This window comes from Oenanthe melanoleuca, chromosome 8 (assembly GCF_029582105.1).
Source record: "Oenanthe melanoleuca isolate GR-GAL-2019-014 chromosome 8, OMel1.0, whole genome shotgun sequence".
In the NCBI taxonomy this organism is placed as follows: domain Eukaryota; kingdom Metazoa; phylum Chordata; class Aves; order Passeriformes; family Muscicapidae; genus Oenanthe; species Oenanthe melanoleuca.
In genome coordinates this window covers 22,705,446-22,727,773 of record NC_079342.1, presented here as the reverse complement: position 1 = coordinate 22,727,773, position 22,328 = coordinate 22,705,446, and the positions used below count along the sequence as shown (strand labels likewise).

At 48.8% G+C, this 22,328-nt stretch overlaps 1 protein-coding gene across 2 annotated transcripts in view; it reads left to right on the top strand.

The window, feature by feature from the left end:
* COLGALT2 (collagen beta(1-O)galactosyltransferase 2) overlaps nucleotides 1-21,974 on the top strand; it is a 43,471-nt gene extending 21,497 nt beyond the window's left edge. For both annotated transcript variants that reach the window (XM_056497707.1, XM_056497708.1), the window contains exons 2-12: nucleotides 4,261-4,371; nucleotides 5,983-6,100; nucleotides 7,141-7,275; nucleotides 9,784-9,988; nucleotides 14,022-14,141; nucleotides 14,522-14,598; nucleotides 15,994-16,100; nucleotides 17,252-17,384; nucleotides 18,156-18,283; nucleotides 19,133-19,339; nucleotides 20,403-21,974. In XM_056497707.1, the coding sequence (XP_056353682.1) occupies nucleotides 4,261-4,371; nucleotides 5,983-6,100; nucleotides 7,141-7,275; nucleotides 9,784-9,988; nucleotides 14,022-14,141; nucleotides 14,522-14,598; nucleotides 15,994-16,100; nucleotides 17,252-17,384; nucleotides 18,156-18,283; nucleotides 19,133-19,339; nucleotides 20,403-20,673 (1,612 nt within the window). In that variant the 3' untranslated portion in view covers nucleotides 20,674-21,974. The remainder of the gene's footprint in view (nucleotides 1-4,260; nucleotides 4,372-5,982; nucleotides 6,101-7,140; nucleotides 7,276-9,783; nucleotides 9,989-14,021; nucleotides 14,142-14,521; nucleotides 14,599-15,993; nucleotides 16,101-17,251; nucleotides 17,385-18,155; nucleotides 18,284-19,132; nucleotides 19,340-20,402) is intronic.
* The last annotated feature ends 354 nt before the right edge of the window (nucleotides 21,975-22,328 follow it).

The window sequence follows — 22,328 nt, the reverse complement described above, 5'->3', positions numbered from 1 at the left end:
TTTTATTGCTGCTCAGCTCTCAGGAAAATGGCCAAGGGGAGGTGCTGGTGCTTTTGTCACTAATTTCTCTGTTTGCCTCAACTTGTGGCACAGCATGACCCTAGACTCTGACAAGGATGCATTTTGTCCTCTAGTATTTTTCCTGTACACATGGTGAAGATGAAAATTTTCTCCTCTGACCCAATGCCTGAGGTAAATGAATTAAATAGCTTGGGAGAACAGGCCAGAGTGTGAAGAAGTGAAAAGGCGGGATTGTTATTTTTAATTCCCTTTTTGGGGAGGAAAAGAGGAGAGCAACCATCAGAGCCTAAATTAACTCCCCCTTGCAAACATAATTTGAGGAGACATTATCAAGCTAAAAATATGACAGTTTATAAAAGGAGCTTTTTTCTACATATGCTGCTACTCTCACATTACTTAATTAGAACAGGAGGTGCTTAACATCATGCTTTGATTTTCCACTGAGTTTTTTTGGGAGGGGGTACTTTGCTGAGCATGAACAATGAGGGCTTGTGTCCATGGTAGGACTCCTGGTTAAAGCCAAAGTAAATATTGAAGTGGTTGTAGTTCTGTCAACATAAGCCCCTATACGAACATTCTCACTCAAACCTTTAAAAAATTTACCTTCTGTTTATTGGAAATGGGTTTAAATCTGAGTGGGAAAAGCTGCTGTGGTACTGGAATACAGGTGTCCATCTGGAGGTTTGTTCTGATCTATTTATTAAACTTTCTTTTCTGAAAAGCGCGGGAGGAATTAAAATCTTTTTCCTCAGTTTTTTTCCTGGTTGTGTTGCACAGGCTTTAGTTTGTAAATCTCGTAGGGAACCTTTTCTCTTTAATTAAATCCTAGGTGTTTTTAATCAACTATTGAAAATGGTGTTGGTGATCCACTCAAAAACCAGAATCTGAACCTGGTGCCATGTCAACAGTATTGCTGATAGACTCCCAGATAATGGTGCTGTGCTCACCAACTTGATTTCAGAAAATACATCCAAAAATCCAGGCAGTGCCTTGGTGTGAGGACCATGTGGACAAGCCATGGTGAGCTGAGTGCAGCTGGGTTACAGTGATCCACTCTCTTCATCCTGTCCAGTGCAGGTCATGGACCACTAAGGATAAGAGGATGGAGTAAAAACACTTTTCCAGGACAGGAAAGTGGCAGAGAGGTGATAGCATCTCTTGTGTGACGTGTTCTCACCACCAAACTGAAGTCTTAGCTGTGTACTTCACTTCTTGAAATGCTACAGAAGAAGTGTTTATAATGTGGAATGTCCTGATGTGCCTCTCAGGGCTTGAGGAGTTCTTGCTCCCAGTGAGAAGTCCTGCTCATACTTTAATTAGCTTGTTTTTCTTGTGCAGGGGTTGTCAGTTAAAAAAAAAAAAAAAAAAAAGGAAAAAAAAAAGAGGGAAAAATAAAATATGTGCCTGTTTTTTCCACACAGTGCTATTGCAAACACCAGAGCTGCTGGTTTTTTCTGGAGGGGAAAGGTGGACTGGTTCAGATACTACAAAAGGAGTCAGTGCTGATGCTGTTTGATCTTAAATTAATTATTCTGTAACTAATAGTGATAATTGCTTTTGTAACGGCTTGGATTGTTTGGGTTTTTTGGGGGGGCGTTGATTTGGTTTGGGTCTTTTTTGTTGAGTTTTTTGAGCTCCAAGCTGGAAGAGCAAAGGTTTGCCAAACTACTAGTCATAGGGCATGTTTCATCCAGGGTGGAACAGACTTTATTGCCTTTGGGGACTTTTGTGCTTAGAAGTGCTGCTGGGTGGATAGTCCTGGAGAGAGCTGTTCCTCCTTTTGCCAGAGCCTTGGCTGATCCAAGAGTCTACTGAGATGTGAATTTACCTTCTGTGTATCACCATGACAGCCTGGGCACTGAAGTCCTAGAACCATGGTATGGTTTGGATTAGAAAATGCCATTTTCTCCCAGCAGATTCCTTGTGGGTAGATCTAGAGATCCCTTCAGCTCCCATTCGCTCATCTCACTTCTGGCTGGAGGATGTTGGCTGATGGTGTCATCCAGGGGGAATTTTGTCAAGGGCCTGCTGCCCTTGGAACAGGATGGAGTACTGCAGGTGTGATGGGAAGAGCATCCTTCATCCCCCTGTTGTGTTTAGGGAGGCAGAGGTCTTCTCTGACTCTGCCAGTCACTGTCATTCAACTTCAGGTTTCTTCTGCTAATCAGAGATTGGGGCTTCATGAAGCAACTCTGAGCAGCTGAGGAAACAGCTTTCCATCATGGTAATTCTTTTCTCTGAGGTTGAATGACTCCATGTTTTCATGTTGTCACAGAAATTTGTGTTTTGTTTGAGAGCTCTGGGTTTCTATTGCACAGCCCTGCAAACAGCCCCCATCTAAAACATTTTGGGCTTGAAAGTTGAATGGAGAAGGATCTCCTGGCTGAGATGGGAGTAGACAGCACAAAACTGAGATTAGTTTGACAAGTGTGCAGCTAAAGTGTCCCCTTTCCCTTTCCAGACTGCAGCAAATCCCCACTGATACTGTGTGAGGTTAGAAGGGCTGGGATGAGCTGAGGAAGAATGGGATGAGGCTTGCTGAGGGAAAGAGACACGTGGACCTGACTTTGTGGGAGCTGAGTGCTGACTTTGAAGGGTCTCCATGGTCCTTAAGGCTGCTCTGGACCTGGAGAAGAGGATGTTGTGGGATGGGCTGCAGCATTCCCCACATTTGTGGGGAATCACACATCATTTGTGTGATGCCCAGTTGCATTGTGGCCCCAGTGCCACCTTCCTGGTGCCACTGCAGCTCCAGTGATGAACATGAAGGCATTTTCCCAGCTCTCTGGTAGTTTAGGAATTCTGGGGCTGTTTGCTGGCTGTGCAGCTGGAACATGGGAGGAAAGCAGAGTGAGACCTGTGAAATGCCTTGGTGGCTGTGGGAGCCCAAGAAGTGTGTGAAAATGGGCTCTAGGGGATGAGCTCCACACATGGAGCAAGTTGGATTTACACCAAGTCAGCACTGAGACTGTTTTAGTCCAGTTTGTGCATCATTGCAAACTAGATCTACAGAGCAGCATGAGCCAGGGTCTCATCAAAAGCAAACCCTGAAGCCGTGGCTAAGCCCAGCCTTGCTCTGTCACAGGAGGCAGTGAATTACACAGAACCAGTCTCTAATACTTGCTGAACTTTCACTATTTATTATTTCAGCAGACATGAATAAATACTTAACAAATAAGCCTCCTGGCCTTAAGTGATTGTGGTGTTCTGATTATAAATAAACTGAAAATGCAAGTTCCTGGTTCTTTTTTACTTTAAAGCAGGCTAATCCCCATGGGAATGATATGTTCCACAAACTGAAAAGGGTTCAAGTCCTGGTTTTCATCTGAGGGGTCATATGGTGGCTTGAAGTGGAGGTATTTTCCTGAAATAGCTTTGCTGTAGCTATTAGGGTTTGGGATGTGGCTGCTTTCTGCATGTCCTCCCCTGGCTACAGGGAGCTCTGGCTTTCAGTGAGGTGGGAGATGTTTTGGGAAGTGTCTTTGTGTCTCTGGAGCTGGAGGATGGAACAAGAAATGTGTAGCAGTTGAGGGGAGTTGGTAACAACCTCCCCTCAGTGATGTGTTTCACACTGTCTTTACTGTCTGCACCAGAATTGTGGGACTGTTTGTACTCCCAGAGGAATATGAAGGGATTATAAATTCCCAGTGGAGCTTGCTGAGCTGTGCACTGCCACAGGACTGTGCTGTCCCTCCCATTCCAGTTAGGAGAAATGAGCAGCCCTTTCAGTGACAGGAGTTTGTGGTGGGATCTGGCACAGCCCTTGGTCCAGGGAGGGCAGCTGGGATGGGACTTGGCTCACTGGTCCTGTGCCCTGTGACCTGAGCATCCCAGGCACAGAGCAGTGTGTGCCCCTGAGGGAGCATTTCCATGGGATTGCTGTCAGGGATGTGAATCTTTGCCTCCTCTTCCAGTCTGTTCAGCTCAACACTGAAGAAAAAAAACAATTCTTCAGCAAGAACTGTGTCCCTTCCCTCCACTAAAAGCACATTTTAGTCATTTGTTTCGGTTACTAAATGGTTCTTGTGTCACCCCACAGGCTTTGTTCCCTTTCCACAGTGGTAGTACTCAGTTGCCAGCTGGGGCTAACTTTTAAAGACCTTTAAACCTCGACTGTGTGTCTTGTTTTTTGTTTTTTTTTGGTGGCTGGACTGGACAGAGCACTCCATGGTAAAGCAGGGATTTAGGCAAAGTCACAAACCTAGTGCTAACGTGTTTCCTTTGCTCTTGCTCTGCCAGGGCAGCCACTGACCACAACATTGACAACACCACAGCAATCCTCAGGGAGTGGCTGAAGAATGTGCAGCACCTGTACCATGATGTGGAGTGGAGGCCCATGGAGGAACCTGTGTGAGTACCTGGGATGGCTCTGGGCTGCACAGCCCAAATTCCTGAGTCTCCTGTTTCCAAACAGTGTCCAAGTGTTAAAATGTGGATTATTTGCTTTCTGGAGTCTGTCCCATAAAAATTGTTTCTTAGGGGAAAAGGTGAGATAAGGTCTCTGACTTCAGTGAAGAACCTCATCCAGAATTTTGTGGAAGAAAGTATTTTCCATTCAGTTATTTTGCAGCTGTAGCTGTTCTCTTTGCATGGTAAACAAATTACATCAGGAGCTGCAGGGAATTAAAGTGATCATTCTTTATTTACAAGGAAGCAGAGAAATTATAACCCATTCCATAGTATCTATGAAAGCCCTGAGACATCAAATATTAAGTAAGTGCTGAGCCAGAGAACTATATTTAATTCCACATATTATAACTTTGCATGACTTGCAGGACCATTGCTTTGAAATATGGTGTGTTGGGTTTTTATTACTTTAATTTTATTTTTTTTAAATCAGCTGTTCCTGGGTTTGTTCCATTTTCAGTTTCTTCCATCAAGGAAAATTACATCAGCTTCCCCTTCCTTTGGGCTTGCTTTTATATTTGAGTTCCTCACTGCAGTGATGGGAAGTTTGTGGTACAAACCCCCAGGGAGTGCTGGTTTTATTGACATATTTAATCCTTTCATTTGAATTTAGTTTTCTTCATCCTGCCAAACTTTGCTTAAGTTCTGCAAAAACCTTTTGAAATTCTTAGCTCCTTCCCTGACTTATGCTGGCACTGTTTCAAAGTCCTGGATTTGTATTCCTCATTGGGCTCTGCCCCTGAGCTCCCTTCCATCTTTGTTAAAAAGCCATTCCTTTTGGAGCTGATCCTGCCATGCATGTGACTTTGCTGCCTTGCCTTGCTTGTGGGGCTGGGTGTTGGGAGATTGAGGAGCTGTTCCTGGGATGTGTTAACAGTTCCCAGTAATGCCCAGAGCCTGGGGGAGGCCAGGCTGCCTTCCCCTTCACATCCCAGCTCTGCTGGTCCTGCTGGGCCAAGGCAGCTGGACTTGCAGCCTAGAGAGGGCAGATGGGTTTGTTCCTGGGGTCTGGCAGGGCCAGGGAGCCCCAGGCCAGTTTGGAGGGGTCCCCTCTCTGCAGCAGCTCCTGCCTTGGATGGTGCTGCTTTGCTGGGTAGGCAGAAAACTGTGGCACTGCTTGTTCTCTGGTGCTTTCTGTGCTCATGCCAGAGCAGAACTTGGAATTATTCTCCCTCAAAACCTCTCCTGGGTTGCCTGAGGTGACTCTAATGCTATTTGGCTTTCATAATGAGGGCAGCAATGGAACTCTTACTTTTTCTTCCCCTTTCTTCCTTCCTTCCCCTTTCTTCCTTCCTTCCCCTTTCTTCCTTCCTTCCCCTTTCTTCCTTCCTTCCCCTTTCTTCCTTCCTTCCCCTTTCTTCCTTCCTTCCCCTTTCTTCCTTCCTTCCCCTTTCTTCCTTCCTTCCCCTTTCTTCCTTCCTTCCCCTTTCTTCCTTCCTTCCCTCCTTTTTCTTCCTCCTTCCTTTTTCTTCCTCCTTCCTTTTTCTTCCTCCTTCCTTTTTCAGTGTAGTAAAGCCCAGACATGGATTACAGTAACTTTTTTCTCTTTTGTAGCTCTTACCCAGAAGAGATTGGCCCCAAGCACTGGCCCACATCCCGATTCACCCACGTGATGAAGCTGCGGCAGGCTGCGCTGCGCGCTGCCCGGGAGAAGTGGTCAGACTACATCCTGGTAAGAGCCAAGTCTGATGTCTTACTGGCCTCAGGCAGAAGCTTTCCTGGTGCTCACTTGGATGCTGGGGGCTGTCAAAGAGTTTTCTCTCCATCTAAAGACAAATTGAGGTGTTGTGGGTCATTTCTTGGTCTGGTGAGCCTTTGCGGTGAGGGAGGTGAGTCCTTGGCTAAGCTTGGAGCTTTCTGCACTGGCATCAGGATTGAACTCAGTCCTGGTGGTGGGAGTGACCTGCAAGGTTCCCTCAGATGGAACCCTCACCTGGTGAAGTGTGAGGGAAATAGTTGTGCAGAGTGTGTGCTGGCAGGGAGTTGTGTGGAGTCAGGGAAGCTCTGAGCCCATCTCATTGCTGTGCCTGGGAGCAGCTGCCCCCAGGTTTCCCTGTGACAGCCCTGTGCCCTGTGGAGTCAAACCCACCAGCTCACTGCTTTTAGGGTGGTTTTTTTAGCTGACCTCATGGAATCATAAAGTTGTTAAGGTTGGAAAAGGCCTGGGATCTCTGAGTCCAGTTGTGACCTGCCACGTTCACCATTAAGCCACATTCCCAAGTGCAGATCTACACATTTTTCAGACACCTCCAGGGATGGTGACTCCACCCCTGCCCTGGACAGCCTATTTCAGTGCCTGACCATTCTTTTAGAGGAAATTTTTCCTAATACCCAATCTAAACTTCCCATGGTGTAGAGCCCTGTCTCCCCCTGGCTGTTCCCTCCTGTCAGGGAGCTGTGCACAGCCACAAGGTCCCCTCTGAGCCTCCGTTTCTCCAGGCTGAGCCCCTTTCCCAGCTCCCTCTGCCACTCTTGGTACTTCAGCCCCTTCCCCAGCTCCATTCCCTTCCCTGGACATGCTCCAGCCCCTTTCTCATTGGGAAGGGTCAGAGGTGCCCCAGCAGTGGCAGCACAGGGGACAGGCACTGCCCTGGGGCTGTGGCCACACCAGGGCTGCTCATGTGCCTCTGGCTGCCTCGTTCCCTAGAAAGCATCAAGGGAATTATACTGTTTCATCTATTAACAATTTTCTTTTTCCTCTTCCTTCTCTAGTTTGTTGATGCAGATAATTTACTGACCAACCCACAGACCCTGAACCTGCTGATAGCAGAAAACAAGACCCTGGTGGCCCCGATGCTGGAGTCCCGCTCCCTCTACTCCAACTTCTGGTGTGGCATCACTCCCCAGGCAGGTGAAGGGTGCTGGGGCTGTGCAGTGGTGTCCTCCAGGGCTCCTGCCCCTGTCTCAGCAGGCATCCTCCCTGTTCCCTGGGCTTTCCCATCTGCTGCTGTAGCTTTCTTCTGAACAGAAGCTGCTGTAGCTCTGAGGTGGTGTTAACATGTGGTATGATCTCACTAACCACACAAAAAATAACGATAAGCAGGTCAGAATTTTTTTAAGGTGGTTCCATGTTTCTGTAAGGGCTTTAAAACCCTTGGTGCATAATTTTAGGCCAGTTATTTTTTTGTATAGTGATGCTAATCTGAGAGGAATTTGCTTTTCTTTGCACAGATCTCCATTGTGTCTAGGTTATCTTTCTCATCTGTGAACAAGATTTTTGAAGTGATGCAACATCCTTTGCCTTACAGGGAGTGTGTGTGCTGAAATATGCATGTAACAGGTGCTGAGCCTAAAAATTAGAGTTTCATTGTTGCCTTTTCATGTTCTTCTGATCCATATAACAACTGCATTGGGTCAGAGCACAGGTTCATCTGCAGATGTCCAGGGAATACTATAAGGATAGGGCAAAAAACTGATTGTTACTTCCCCAAAATACTTTTCTTTCCTCTGGCAATCCCCTTCTGGATTTTTGAGGAATATATTTGTCTTTAAAGCTCTCAGTGATTGTTTTTTTATTCTACAGAAATTCATGTCCAAATCTATTTTTGGCACCCACACCATCTTCTGGCAAGGAGTTCCACAGTTCAGACTGAGTAACTGGATAAAAAATAGCAGGGAAAGGTCCTGAACTTTCCAAATTCTTGGGAAGTAAATATAGAGATAAGAAAGAGGGTGTGATAAGGTGTGTTTACTTGTTTCACTTGGGTTTATTTACTTTGTTTGAAAATGGAGATATAAACTTCATAGCAAAGGTGTTGATTGTGAAGTTTTTAAGGCTAAGTCCTGAGTCTGCCAGGGTTTTCACAGGCTGAAGTGGATCTCTGCCCATGTGCACCAGCCCTACCTCTCAGCACTGTCTGAAAAAGGGGAGAGGAAAACCAGCAATGGCATCTTGCACAATTTGGTTAAAAATAATCGCGCTGGAGTGAACAGGAGAGGAGTTCTCCCTTTATTTTTGCTTTTCTCTTGTTTCTGCATGCAGTCCCAGGGCTTTGTGTGCTCAGCCTTGCTCTCTGGGGAGGGAACAACAGCTGGAGCACATCCTGACACAGAGCCACAGTGAGCCAAGCCCAGCTCCAGACATTTATGGCATTTGTCTGTCATGGAGCAAACCCAGGAGAGGAGGTGGAGCCCTCCTTGCCTGCACCTGATTTATGAGCAGGGAACAACCCCACAAACCCAGAGTGAGCCACTGGAGGGAGAGAGATGAGTGTCCAGCATCTTCCCTTGTGGGCACTCTCAGGTGTCTGTTAAAGGGTGACTGTGTTAACCCTTCCTTTGCTGGGAGTGCCAGTCACATCTCTTCCCACCTGCTCTTCCTGTGGCAGTGGGGATGCTGTGTTTGGGATATCCCATCCTCACAGTATGGCTGTGTTTGGGATATCCCATCCTCACAGTATGGCTGTGTTTGGGATATCCCATCCTCACAGTATGGCTGTGTTTGGGATATCCCATCCTCACAGTATGTCTGAAGTGTGTCTGAAGGCAGAAGGAGGTGGCAGATCCATAATCAGGCAAGTGCATCACGCCATAGCCCAGGGCAGAGCAGTTCTGCTGGCTTTTGCTCAGCCAGTGCTGAATGCTCATAGAAAATAGAACACAGAACTTCTTTTAGTGACTCACTATTTGTGTAAAGCCCAGAATCTGCTCTGGATTCAACCAGATGTCAATTTGATGCTCTAGTGTTTTCTTCTGGAGGAATTAATTGTATTTATTTCCACATGAGCCATAGACTGTGGGTGTTGCACTCAAGAGTGCTGGAAGGCTAGCAGAGCTGCTGGGCACAGGGAGTTACCCAGGAGCTGACTGAAGTGCCTCCCTGTGCAGAGTCAGGAGTATCAAACCTGCTTGCCCCAGGATGGAGGAAGCAGGGATTTCTACACAGCTGATAGAGACTGAGATGTCACCTTCACTGCAGTGACAACAAATTATTTTTTTTTAAAGGGATGGATAGAATTAATTTGCAGATCCTCCTCTCTGAGTTACTAAATGGACTTTGTGCCTCTTGAATGTCATGGATGCTCAGCAGCTTCCAGGATCAGGCTGAGGAGTCTAAGTGCAAAAAGGGTTTTGAAGAACCAGGAGAAAATAGTCTGAGGTTTGAAGCTCCATTGCAGGGGAGTTTTGCAGTGGAAGGGCTGGGCTCTCCAAGTGTTCCTGAAAAGTAGGGAGAAGGTCAGTCTTTAGCTTTTGGGATGAACACTGTTTCTAAATACTTGACTGAGCCATTTCCAAATGGGAGACACTGAAAAAGCTGGGAGCTGAGCCCTGGTGAGCCTCTGCTGGAGAGCTTTTGCTGAGGAGCAGCTTTGAAGCAGGAATCTCTTGTAACAAGAGCTCCCTCTGTGGTTTCAGGGCTACTACAAGAGGACCTTGGAGTATCCCCTGATTCGGGAGTGGAAGAGGATGGGCTGTTTTGCTGTGCCCATGGTCCATTCCACGTTCCTCATTGACCTGAGGAAGGAGGCTTCTGCCAGGCTGGCATTCTACCCCCCCCACCAGGACTACACCTGGAGCTTTGATGATATCATGGTCTTTGCCTTCTCCAGTCGCCAAGCAGGTGTGTCCAGGGCTCTGCTGGGGAGGGGTCACTGCTGGAGACACACAGAGCTCCACTGCAGCTTCACAGCCCCACAGTCCTGGGTGGCTTTACATGTGGAGTTCAGACCCTGTTCCCTTTCCTCTCTGAGATCCAGTCAGCAAGTGACTGGAAAGGCAGTTTTGGATTGCTGCTAGTTTCAAAGGATGTGGGGCTGTTCTTGGGATGGAGCAATATTTCAGAGGCAAAATGGTTTGTGTCACAGCAGGTGAGCACAGGTGGGTGCTGGGAGGGTGGAAGGTGGTCTGGGGTGAGGTATCTAAAGTTACCTCTTCCAAAAGATCCATGAGGAAAAGGGTGGGGACAAGAGACTCTCCTTAAACACAGAATCCTAGAACTGTTCAGGTTAGGAGGGACCTTAAAGCTCATCTCACTCCACACCCTGCCATGGGCACAGACACCTTCCACTAGACCAGGTTGCTCCAAGCCCTGTCCAGCCTGGCCTTGGGCACTTCCAGGGAGAGGAAATCTCTGTTGATGCTTTAAGAGAGCTCCAGGTGTCACTGACACATCTCTGTCTCTTAATTGCCTTATGCTGCTGCTGTTCATGCTTGTGGTGAGGATGTTTAGCCCTGTTCATTTCTGGAGAGTGGCTCTTGTGAGTGCTCTGTCTCCAGCACAGTCCAGGCTGGCAGACCTGTGTCAGTGTCAGAGCTGAAGGGGGTTCCCACAACTGTAATGGCCATCTGTGTTGTTCTTTGCCTGCTGTGTGGAAAAGGGAAATGTTTGGGGCATTTTAAGGAGAAAGGGATTGGTGAAACCTCTGCAGCACCCATAAGTGTTCAGAGATCACGAGTATTGACTTGCTGGAATGAATTATCAAGGAAAAGTTGTTCATGAATCCTCTGAATGATGTGCAGTTGGTGCTCCCTGTCCTCTGCAGAAGATGTAAAGTTAAGGAGAGCAGGAAGGGCTGCTCTTGGGAACAGGCAGGGAGGGAGAAAGCCAAGGGAAGAAGGGTTGTTGTTGTTGTTGTTGTTGTTCTGCAGGCTGAGCCTCCCTTCCCACTGTTCCCAGACCAGCACAGCAGCCACCAGCTGCCCATAGCTTCCGTTTTAGTGCTGGGTCTGGTTGGCAGATCTTGACAGCACCAAAAATGGTGGTGTTGTCTTGGCAGACTGAGCAGGGCATTCTCAAAATCAGCTGTGAGTGGATGAGGAGTGTCAGATAAGATGAATGATGGAGGAGAGGCAGCAAGAGCTGGAATTGGAACCCTTGGGAAGCAGAGGTGAGGAGTGAATTGCAGAGCAGCTTCAGGGTCCTGATTTCAGAGTTAGGGCATCAGTGCAGAATCACAGAGTCCCCCAAGGCCCTTCAGTCCAGTGTTTGCCCAGCACTGCCAAATCCATCCTTGAGCCCTGTCCCCAAGTGCCACATCCCCAAGTCCAGAGAAGAGTTGAGGTTTAAGTTTGGAGAGCAAAGCAGGCTGCTTAAAATCTGCCCCTCCACTTCTTCCTCTGACAGCTCTCCCAGAAGTGCAGCCTCCAACCCATGTGGTAACTGCTGCTTCAGAGATATTTCAGGAATTCAAACCCATCATTTTTTCCTTCTGTCCTAGAACACTAGATTTTTCCAGGACTGACCCATGACATGAAAGGTTTTGCCCCAGCTGTCTGGCCTGTTGATCTGCTCAGATTGTTGACTTGTGTCCTGGGCTGAGTTTTGTCACCCAGGATAAAAGGATGACATCCAAGTTCAGAAATGTGAAAAATGTATGAGCTTTGAGGTAAACTTCTTTTTGGAGTAATTTCACTTGCTTTCCCTGAAGTCAGAAATTATATTGGCTTTTGTCCAGGCCAAGAGCTGTGCTTACACCTCAGATCAAGCCATCAATTTCCAGCAGGGAGTCTGCTGCTGGAAGCAGCTGTTCTGTGATGCTCCAAAGAGGTGGTCCCACCTGTGGGAGAGGATGTGGCCTGTGTGGGAGTCCTGAATCTGAGCAAGGCTCAGAGTGGGTGTGTTATTGCCAGCACTGGACTCTGCAGAGCCCCTTGCACTCACAGGAGAGCTTTTAGCCAGCCAGGAGAAAAGGAAGCTCAGGTGAGACCAGGAGTCCCTTCGAGTACCTTAAGGGGCTCTAAGAGACATGGAGAGGGACTTGGGACAAGAGATGGACAGGACAGGTGGAAGGGCAGGGTCAGGTGGGATATTAGGAAGGAATTGTTCCCTATGAGGGTGGAGAAGCTCTGGTACAGGTTGCCCAGAGAAGCTCCATCCCTGGAAATGTTCAAAGCTGGGTTGGACAGGGCTTGGAGAAACTTGGGATAGTGGAAGTTGTCCCTGCCCATGGCAGGGGTGGAAGGAGATGAGCTTCAAGGTCCCTTCCAACCCAAACCATTCCATGAGTCCATGATCTCCTGAGCTGCCTTTCAGCCTGGGTCTCTGAGCCCTCTGAGCCAGCCAACAGGAAGGTCTGGTCATAGGGAAGTGGATGCAATTTTAGTTTCTTAACTGTAGCTGTGGTTTTAGGATATGACTGTAAATCCTGGACACTGCCTTTAAAGCCCATTAAGAGTAGTAATATAAATACCTGTCATTTTTCTATCCCTTGTACCAATCATTTATTATAAAAACAGAGCTGAAAAGTGAGTCCCCCTCCCCACTTGAGGGGAGCTTTACCATTTTCAGGTACCTTTTATCCCAAGCAGAAAGGAGCACTGGTGTGAATCTGTGCAGATTAAGTATGTTCAAGGCAGCAGAAGATAAGAGCTGAGATCAGTGAGCCAGATAAGATTAGTTGATCAGATCAGTGCCAAATCCATTAATGTCAGCAGGTAGTGGTTTTTAATTCTGCCATGTACCTCAATTACAGCTGACAGCTGAATGTGTTTTGGCAAGTAGCACAGCCAGCAATTTAGTTGTAGAAATTAAAATTAGAGAAACATCAGAGTCATTAATGCCAACAGTTCCACTCTGCTAAAAATACCATGGATTAGGGGCACTAATAGATGAAAGCATCAGCACACCCAGGTAGTGTCTGCTTTTCATTTATTTCCTCGAGGGAGGGGGCTGGTTAAGCTTGTTTCATTAAAGGAGAAAAAAAAGAGGCAGTTTTTGGCCAGTTCCTAGGGCTTTAGCAGCTTTGATTTGGGTCAGTTAACAAAGAACCTTACCAGACTCAATGAAGAACAATGGAAATACTTCCCTGGATGTAGCTTTTGAGCATATGTGAAAGGCAGAGTTACAGCCACTGGGTGAGTCTGTGCCCTGCAAATGCATCTGCTCCAAGAACAGGCTTTGCACCTTCTCTCTGTTTCCCATCTTCAACAAGCAGTTGCAGAAGTTTGTGAGTGGAAGGGTGTTAGTGTTATCACATCTGTTCTCCTCACTGGTGTCCCACTCTGGGATTTTCCTTTAATCTTCAGGGCACAGTAAAAATAATTCTGGAGAGGAGAGGGCTGTGTTTGGTGGTGACTTGGCATTTCAAAAGTTGTTGTCATATATATTCCTCCAAATCCTTTGCCAGCACAGGTGAAGATGTATCACCTTTATTTCCTAGCCAAAGCAAAAGGAAGCAGTGATAAAGAATAGAATGGGCTGGGTTAGATCATCTTGTTTTAGGAACACCTTCCACTGTCCCAGGTTGCTCCAAGCCCCATCCATCCTGGCCTTGGACACCTCCAGGGATCCAGGGCACCCACAGCTTCTCTGGGCACCCTGTGCCAGGGCCTCCCCACCCTCACTGGGAGCAAATCCTTCCCAATATCCCAGCTAACCCCACTCTGTTTCAGTGGGAAGCCATTCTCCCTTGTCATGTCAGCCCAGACCCTTGAAGGGTTATTTAGTAGGGATTGGTTTTATGAGAGAGGCCACTTGCTGCCAGCCAGGCGAAACAGAAAGTGGAACTGGAATGATTTTGAAATGCTTGCTTATGAAGCAGAACTTTCTGGAGCTGAGGTCCTGGCACAAGTGTGTTTGTGGCTATGTAGGCAGAGAGCAGTGAAGTGCCCTGGCAGCAGCCTGATGATAGTTTGTGCTTTTCTGTGACCCCCAGGAGTCCAGATGTTCCTCTGCAACCGTGAGCACTACGGGTTCCTTCCCATGCCCCTGAAGCCGCAGCAGTCGCTGCAGGAGGAAGCTGAGAATTTTGTGCACACCCTGATCGAGGCCATGAGTGAGTTGCTGTGCCCTTGCCATGATGGACCCTCCAGGTTAATGCCTGCAGAGCTCTCATTCTCTTGGGAGCCTGCATCCTGACCTGCCTGCTTTAATCCTGTTTTGATACGCAGTTCTCTGAAATTTTCCACCACTTTCCTACCTAGGGATGGAATTGCTTCATGCTCAGGTCAGCCCCATCCACAAACCCCTCAGCTGGCCCAGATCAAACGCATGTTCTGTGTGGAAGGGGTGCTGCATGTCCGTGTTTTCACCCCGGAGTCTCTTTGCTGCCGTGCCCATCGGCAGCTCCTCATCCCGGGGGAGGGAGCCCCCTCCAGAGCGCTGCTGTCACTGCACCTGTGCCCGGGTGACCTCGGGCTCTCTGCTCTCTTCCAGTCGATCGCCCTCCCGTGGAGCCCTCCCAGTACATCTCTGTCCCACCGAAGCACCCTGACAAGATGGGCTTTGATGAAGTAAGGAACCTGCTCTGCTCCTCCTTGTCTTGTCTTCTCACTCATCACCTGATCCTTAACATCCTTTCCAGCTTAAACCATGCCACAATTCTTATGTTTTGGTCTGGCCAGGAAGAGAAGGCAGAAGTGAGGCTGAAATGCAGCTTAATTCCCCTGTTCCTGTGCTGTTTGCTCTACAGCTGTGACTCTGCAGAGCAGCTTGGCCTCCCTTCCATCTGTGACAGACATTGGCCCTTTGGTAAAGCTCTCCAGCTTTCAGTGGCAGGAGGGAAGGATTTCTCTCACCAGACAGAGAGCTAGGAGCTGGAAGCAGGTGGGGGATCCAGGCTCACAGTTGAGTTCTGCCCACCTTGGGTACCCCAGGGATGCAAGCCATGCCTGGGGAGGAGGCTGGAGAGGGATGTGCCAGGCTGTGACTGCCTGGTGTCTGTGTTATCCCCAGAGCAGCCCCTGTGTGCAGCTGCCAGGGTGGCTCTGGGACAGAGGGAGTTGTGGGGATCAGGGGAGCCTTTGTCTCCTTGGTGTGGTCTGCTCTGTCTGTCTGTGGGGCTCCTGAAGCTGAACCTGATCCAGCTGTGTGTCTCTGAGCATCTGTGTTTAAGGCACAGCTGGTCCAGGTTTTTTCCATGTTGTCCTTTGTGGCCATGCTTTATTTATCCAGTTTGTTTTTCTTTCATTTGTACTGAGCTGAAATTTGTTCTGCTTCTTACTGGGATGAGGGTTTGCTCCACAGACTACAAGGCTGTGCTTGTACCAGCCTGCCTGGGACTGAAAATTATCCCTGAAATCCTGAGGGTTACCTGCAATGAGGGCATCAGTCCTCAGCCCTCCACCAGTCTCTTGAGGCTTTGGATGGAGCCCTGCCCAGACATCTCTATTCTCAGCCTTGGCTCTCTGCTCTGGCAGGGATCACAGTGGATTTTCAGTGTCTGAAGTAATGACAAAAATCCTTTCTTTACCATGGCCTTGTACTTTGATGGTGGCCCTGCTGATCATCCTAAATCCAGCAGTGCAGTGTTGTGGGTCAGTGTTCCTCTAGGATTGGTGCTGCAGATGGTGATGTTACTCTATTTGGTATAAACCTAAATATCCTGTATCTTTGGAAATTACAGACTTGGCTCTAACTGGTCTTCCCTCACTTTCCTTCATTCCCAAAGAGCAAATTTCCTCTGTGAACATCCATTAAAAGCAGTTGTTAGAGAAAAAGCCTCTGCACTTTCAACTCGAAACCAACTTGAGCTTTTTGACAAATTCTAGACAGCCTGGAACGAACCCACAGGATATTTTCACAAGACCTGCTTTTCCAGTGGAGCTGCTGGGGAGGGATGGATCAGCACTTCCCTCCTCCCTCCCTCCCAGCTGGAGTCTGATGTCCTGATGTCTTTCTCTTCCCAGATTTTCATGATCAACCTGAAGCGTCGCAAGGACCGGCGGGATCGGATGCTGAGGACGCTCTACGAGCAGGAGATTGCAGTGAAGGTAGTGGAGGCTGTGGATGGAAAGTGAGTTTTGGTTGGGCTTGAAGATGTTTTCAGAGTGGGATGTGCTTTACTGCTTCACAGCATCTCCTTGGATGCCCTGACCTGCTTCCAGCAGGGCAGGGTTGGCTGTGGGGGAGCTGAACACCACTTGGATCTCCCTGACCATCTATTTGGGGCAATTCTGCTCTGTTTCTTTCCTCTTTTGCAATTACTCAATCTCTGTGAAAGAACCAGGGCCCTGGGGTTCAGACTAGGGTTAAAATCACAGGTTTCTGTGAATGGAGGAGTTATCTCCTGGGGATACTGTCCATCCTACAGAGCTGTGGTGCTACAGAATTAACCCTGACACAGCCTTTCCAAGCTTACTCTAAGGTCTGGAGCATAAATCTGTTGAGAAGCAGCTGGAAGAGCTCAGCCTGGAGAAAAGGAGGCTCAGAGGGGAGGGACCTTCTGGCTCTGCACAGCTCCCTTACAGGAGGGGCAGCCAGGGGGAGTCAGGCTCTGCTCCCAGCAAGCAAGGGAGAGGACAAGAGGAAAAAGCCTCAAGCTGTGCCAGGGAATGTTCAGGACAAGTGGGAAAAATTTCTTCACTCAGAGGGTGGTCAGGCACTGGCACAGACTGACCAGGGCAGTGGTGGATGCCCCATCCCTGGGAGAATTGCTGAGTTAATGCTTGGATTTCAGGATATTCGAGGGCTTTTCTGATATTAATGGTTTTATGACTCTAAGGTATTGTTGAGACCTTTTTATAATGAGAAATCAAGGCAGAAATTTTGAGTCTGTGAGTTGCAAAAAGGCCCCAAGCAGACAGGAGCCCATGTACCATTTAGTGGTCTTGGAGACTTGGGATCCTGTCAAGGCCTTAGAAAATTAATCAAAGCCAAGCACCTGGCAAGTGGATGGTCCCACAGGAAGTTTTTGGCAGAGTTAAAGATAATTGATGGTCCCATGAGAAGTCTTTGGCAGAGTTAAGGATGCAATTTATCAGCTTGATTTAGAGATGTAAATCAAGAAGTTAATTTTCCTCTATGTTTTTGAGCAAAACAAATGTAGGAATTTCTCTCAAGGTGTGGCTTTTCCCTGAACATCAGCAGCATTCCCCATGCTGTGCCTGTGTCTGGCTTGAAGTGACTTATTTTTTTGCAAGGGTGATAAATACTCTCTGTTTGCAGAGCACTGAACACGAGTCAGCTCAAAGCTCTCAGCATCGAAATGCTGCCGGGGTACCGGGACCCCTATTCCTCCAGGCCCCTCACCAGAGGAGAGATTGGCTGCTTCCTGAGCCATTACTACATCTGGAAGGAGGTGAGCATTTTGGGGTGCCTTGGAGGTCCTGCAGGAAGGGGCTGTGTCCTGGTGCACAGCCAGTCCTGGTGCAGAGCACTGGATCCAGCCCAGGTTACTGGAAGTGTAGGATAGAGCTGATTTCCTTGGATTGCAGGGGTTTTCTTGAGTGAAGTGTTCACCTCTCACATCTCCCCTTTCCAGTACCTAAAGGGGCTCCAAGAGAGCTGGAGAGGTACTTGGGACTTAGTGTGGAGGGACAGGACACAGGGAAGGCTTTCCACTGTTGGAGGGCAGGGTCAGATGGGATATTGGGAAGGAATTCTTCCCTGTGAGGGTGCTGAGGCCTTAGCACAGATTGTCCAGAGAAGCTGTGGCTGCCCCATCCCTGGATTTATCCAAGGCCAGGGAGACCTGGATGGACTTTAAAGTCCTTTCCAGCCCAAACCATTCTGTGATTCATTTGCCCTCAGCTCCAGGCTTTTATCAGAACATTTTCATTGCTATTTTTGCAGTCAATCCAATATCATGTTTGGGGCAAGCTTGCTTAGAAGAAAGGCAAGAAGGTTTTGAAAATCAAATGGGGTTAAAAAGAAGCACTCCTGGTTTTTTCCCCTTTATTCTGCATCTGAGCAGGAGCACATTCCAGTGGCTTGGTGTCTCATGTGTATGTCACAGAGTGGTTCTGCAGCCTCCCTTCATGGTGTGGGGGCAGTGCCAGGTCAGGGTGGCCCCAGTGCAGCAGGGCACCCAGGGGGGCCCTGTGCTCATGCTGGAGCCCTGGTGTTCCAGGTGGTGAGCAGGGGCCTGGAGAAGACCCTGGTGATTGAGGACGACGTGCGCTTCGAGCACCAGTTCAAGAGGAAGCTGCTGAAGCTGATGGACGACATCGAGCAAGCCCAGCTGGACTGGGAGCTGATGTGAGTTCTGTGTGTGGGGAGGTTGGCAGAGGTGCAGGTTGGTGCTGCAGTGCAGGGGAGGGTGGCACAGCCTTCTTGGTGGCCCTTCCCATCAGGACAGATCCACCTCTGGGGTGGCTGTTGCCAGGAGGCCCCGTGGGCACCATCCCTGCCCAGTGGACAGTGTTGTTTGACCTCAGCTGTGCTGGAGATGCTGACAGAGCCCTGAGCCTCACACTGTGGCATCTTAGATTCTGATGCCTAGAGGAGCTGGAACAGAGAACACAAGAGTTAAGGGGAAGAAAATGGGTATTTACTGAGAGGCCTTCAAAGGCCACACCCTGGCAGTGCCAGGGCCACAGTGTGGCCCCTGCCTGGATGGCTCCAAGATGGAAGCAAAAGAGGGCTTGGACACACGATCTCACATCTTTATAGACTTTAGTCCATTTACATACAGGAGTCAGCCATCCAATTAATAGTCTCAAACTGTAAAGTTTCATCCTCCTTGCTTGCTGGCCTGCCCTGCTCTTTTCATGTTGTTTATGCTTTGGGCCTGGAGTTTGAAGAGACTGTCCTTGAATCAGTAGCTGAAATTGGACTATTTTGTCTTCATCACCCTAAGCACAATGGAAAAGCATACCCAAGCAGAACAGAAGACTCAGGATTTAAGGCATCACTCCCTTTCACAGCTGTCCCACCCACTGGGCTAAGACTTGGATGTGTGGTAGTGGTGCAGGATAGAAATCTGGGAGCTGGGTCAGGGATTGCTCCTGGGATTGACCTTTGCCCTGGCCTGGCTGGCAGGAATAGTCCTGTCCACATTGCAGTGGATTCACTTTGGCTCCTCTGTGCCTGATCTCTCCCCTGCAGCTACATTGGGCGGAAGAGGATGCAGGTGCAGGAGCCCGAGCGCGCCGTGCCCAACGTGCGGAACCTGGTGGAAGCTGATTACTCCTACTGGACCCTGGGCTATGCCATCTCCCTCCACGGGGCCCAGAAGCTCATTGGGGCCGAGCCCTTCAGCAAGATGCTGCCTGTGGATGAGTTCCTGCCCATCATGTACAACAAGCACCCTGTGTAAGTCCCTCTGGGGCTGGGATGGGCTGGGTCCTGCTGGCTGATCTTAAACCAGATCTTGGTGAGGACTCCTTGTGGTGCTTGGTTTTGTCCTCCTGGCACAAGTCAAAGGAGTTGACAGAGGGGAATTGTGGGCTTGTGGGCTGGTTATCTGAGGCACTTGTCTGTCTCTGGGAGCAGGCTGTGGCTGTACAGGTGTGTCTGGTTGTGAGGACATGGTTCTATGGTTCTGGCTGTACCCCAGCACCTACCCCAACTCCCAGACCAGTTGTCCTGGTTTGAAGGACAGGTGTCTGCCAATAAAGGCAGGAACTTCTCTTTGAAATGCAGAATGTAAACCCCCTCTCTCCAAATTATTATTATAATTTTGAAATTAAGGGGCTCTCAGGCAAAGATACGGGAATTAGGAATAACAGCTCTTTACTAGGAAAATTAAAATAGAAATACAGTATTACAGAGAATAATCCCAACCCTGACAGAGTCAGAATCCAAGCTGACACCCTGTCAGTCAGTCAGGGTGTTGGCAGCAGTCCCATTCAATGGTGGCTGCATCCTCCTGCAGTGGCAGATGTGGTTCAGCTGGAGCAGTGCTCCTGTAGAAGGTGCAGTTTTCCTCTGAAGGTGCAGGGATGATGTGGAAAGGTCTGGCTTTCCTCTGGAATCCAGTGGAAAGAAGGTACTTTGGTGTCCAAAATGTCAGTTTTTATCTGGGTAGGAAAGGCTTGGCTGCTCCCCTGGCTGGAGCATCTCCCAGTGGGATGATGGAATTTTATCAGTCATGCAGTGGGACTGAATGGGCCAGCAGCAGATGATATCTCCTGGAGGGAGGATGGGTTGTGGGAAAGATAAAGATGATTGCCCAGCTGGTTTAAAGCTGGCCCATTAGCAGATAATATGTGCCAGGAGATCAGGGTCACTGCCCCACCCGGCTCAACAGATGGTGACAGAATTCACATTTCTGGCCACATCACCCCAACACACCAGTCTGCTCCCTGGACTGGCCACATCTCCCACTCTTGGCAGCAGTGAAGGTTCCTGTGCTGATGGTTTCTCTCCTCTGCAGCACGAAGTACATGGAGTACTACGAGTCCAGAGACTTGAAGGCCTTTTCAGCAGAGCCCCTGCTCGTTTACCCCACGCACTACACGGGGCAGCCAGGCTACCTCAGTGACACAGAGACCTCCACCATCTGGGACAACGAGACCGTGTCCACGGACTGGGACAGAACGCACTCCTGGAAGTCGCGGCAGCAGGGCCAGATCCACAGCGACGCCCAGAACAAGGACGCGCTGCCCACCTCCCTGGACACGCCCTCAGGCAGGGATGAGCTATGACTGCCACCTCCTGGGACCTGAACAGCTGAACCTGCCTCACACGTTAGCTTCTCACCCTTGGAAGTTGTAGAGCAGCTCTTCACGTGGTCTCCTTGCCGCCTTGCCACGGGCCGCGCGGGGCTGGGCTGCCCAGGCGCCGAGGACGGGGTGGGACAAGGAGGAGGAACAAGAGTTTTAGATCCAAGCAAAAGCCCTGGCAAGCTTTTGTTAGAAGAAACCAGCCTGGAATTACATCCTTCCACAGTTCCTTGTGTAGAACACTGTATTTATTAAGATTAATATATAGAGGTGTACAAATGTCAGTGCCTTTTGGGATGGCTGTACCTGGGCTGCTGCCTCACTGTTACTCCTTGTAGGTCTGTAGGCTTTTACCACCCTGTTTGCTGAGCATCTGGGGGATTTGGGGTTGGTTTCCAAAGGGATCCCTAGCAGAATCAAGATGTTTCCCCAAAATGAAGAATGCAGGAGAGCAGTGCTCCTCTGTCATGTCTTCTCCCTGTCACACTCCTGTACAAAACCAGTGCTGGCTTCCCATCAGCTCCTTTTTAATCTTGCTGCATCCCATCTAAACAGGCCTCTGGATCCAGAATGGATGTCTTGGAATGTCTGAAGTCACGGAAGCCATGCAAGAGGAAGTGGCTGGATAGATTTGTCTCTGCACTGCCTGAAGGGAATGCAGGCAGAGTTGGTCCATGTCACATCCTGCTTCACCCCCACCTCAACTTGGTTCTTCAGGAAAACAAAACCCCACAACCTTTTGGCAGGCCTGTTCATTTAGGCCATAAAAGCAAGTGTAGGAGTTTTGGGAACTTGAAATACAAGAAGTTAGGTTACAGACTCTCTTTATAAAACCAAAAGAGCCTACAGCAATGTTACTCTCAACAGCCTAATAGAATTGTGTGTTGCAGGACGGAAAGGCAACTTGCCTGGATATTTTTTCATGTGAGGAGCAAACTTTTCTGTGTTTTGGATGAGTTCTGATGTTTTTGCTGTTGGCTCACATGCCAGCAGGATATGGTGTTTATTTTTTTTAAAAAAAACTTTTCTCAGAGGCCAGGTGATCATGGACTGTACTGGCACAGACCCTGAGCTTCTGGGCAGTGGGAGGATTCTCTCCTGGAATTGCCATCTGGGGACTCACCTGCTGGCAGATCTGTGCATTGAGTATGTGTGGCTGGGGTTTTGGTTTTAATTTTTGTTTGATTTGAATAATTGCTGATCAATGTTGTGCTTTCTGCTGCAGAAGACATGTTATTACCTGTCAGCCGGTCTGATAATACATAGAACCTGGTGCAAGATGAGCAGCTGTGTGTGTTCTTCATTGTGTGGGAAGGTCCTGGAATTGTTTGGGTTGTGGAAGGCACCTCTAAAGGTCACCCAGTCCAGCCCCCTTCTGTGGGCAGGGACACCTTTCACTAGGCCAGGTTGCTCCAAGCCCCCTCCAGCCTGACCCTGAATGTTAACTGGAAGTGCAGCTCCAGGGATCCTTGGCTGTGTCCCTCTCCCATGGAGTCAGTGGCTGTATAAAGGTGCCCATTCTGCAGTTCCCACCTGGAAGCCAAGCCAGGTTCCTGCTGGTGTCCATGTGGGAGCAGGTGCCCATGGTGAGTATGGAGGTTGCTCCATGGCCCCACACACAGCCTGGGTCATTCCTT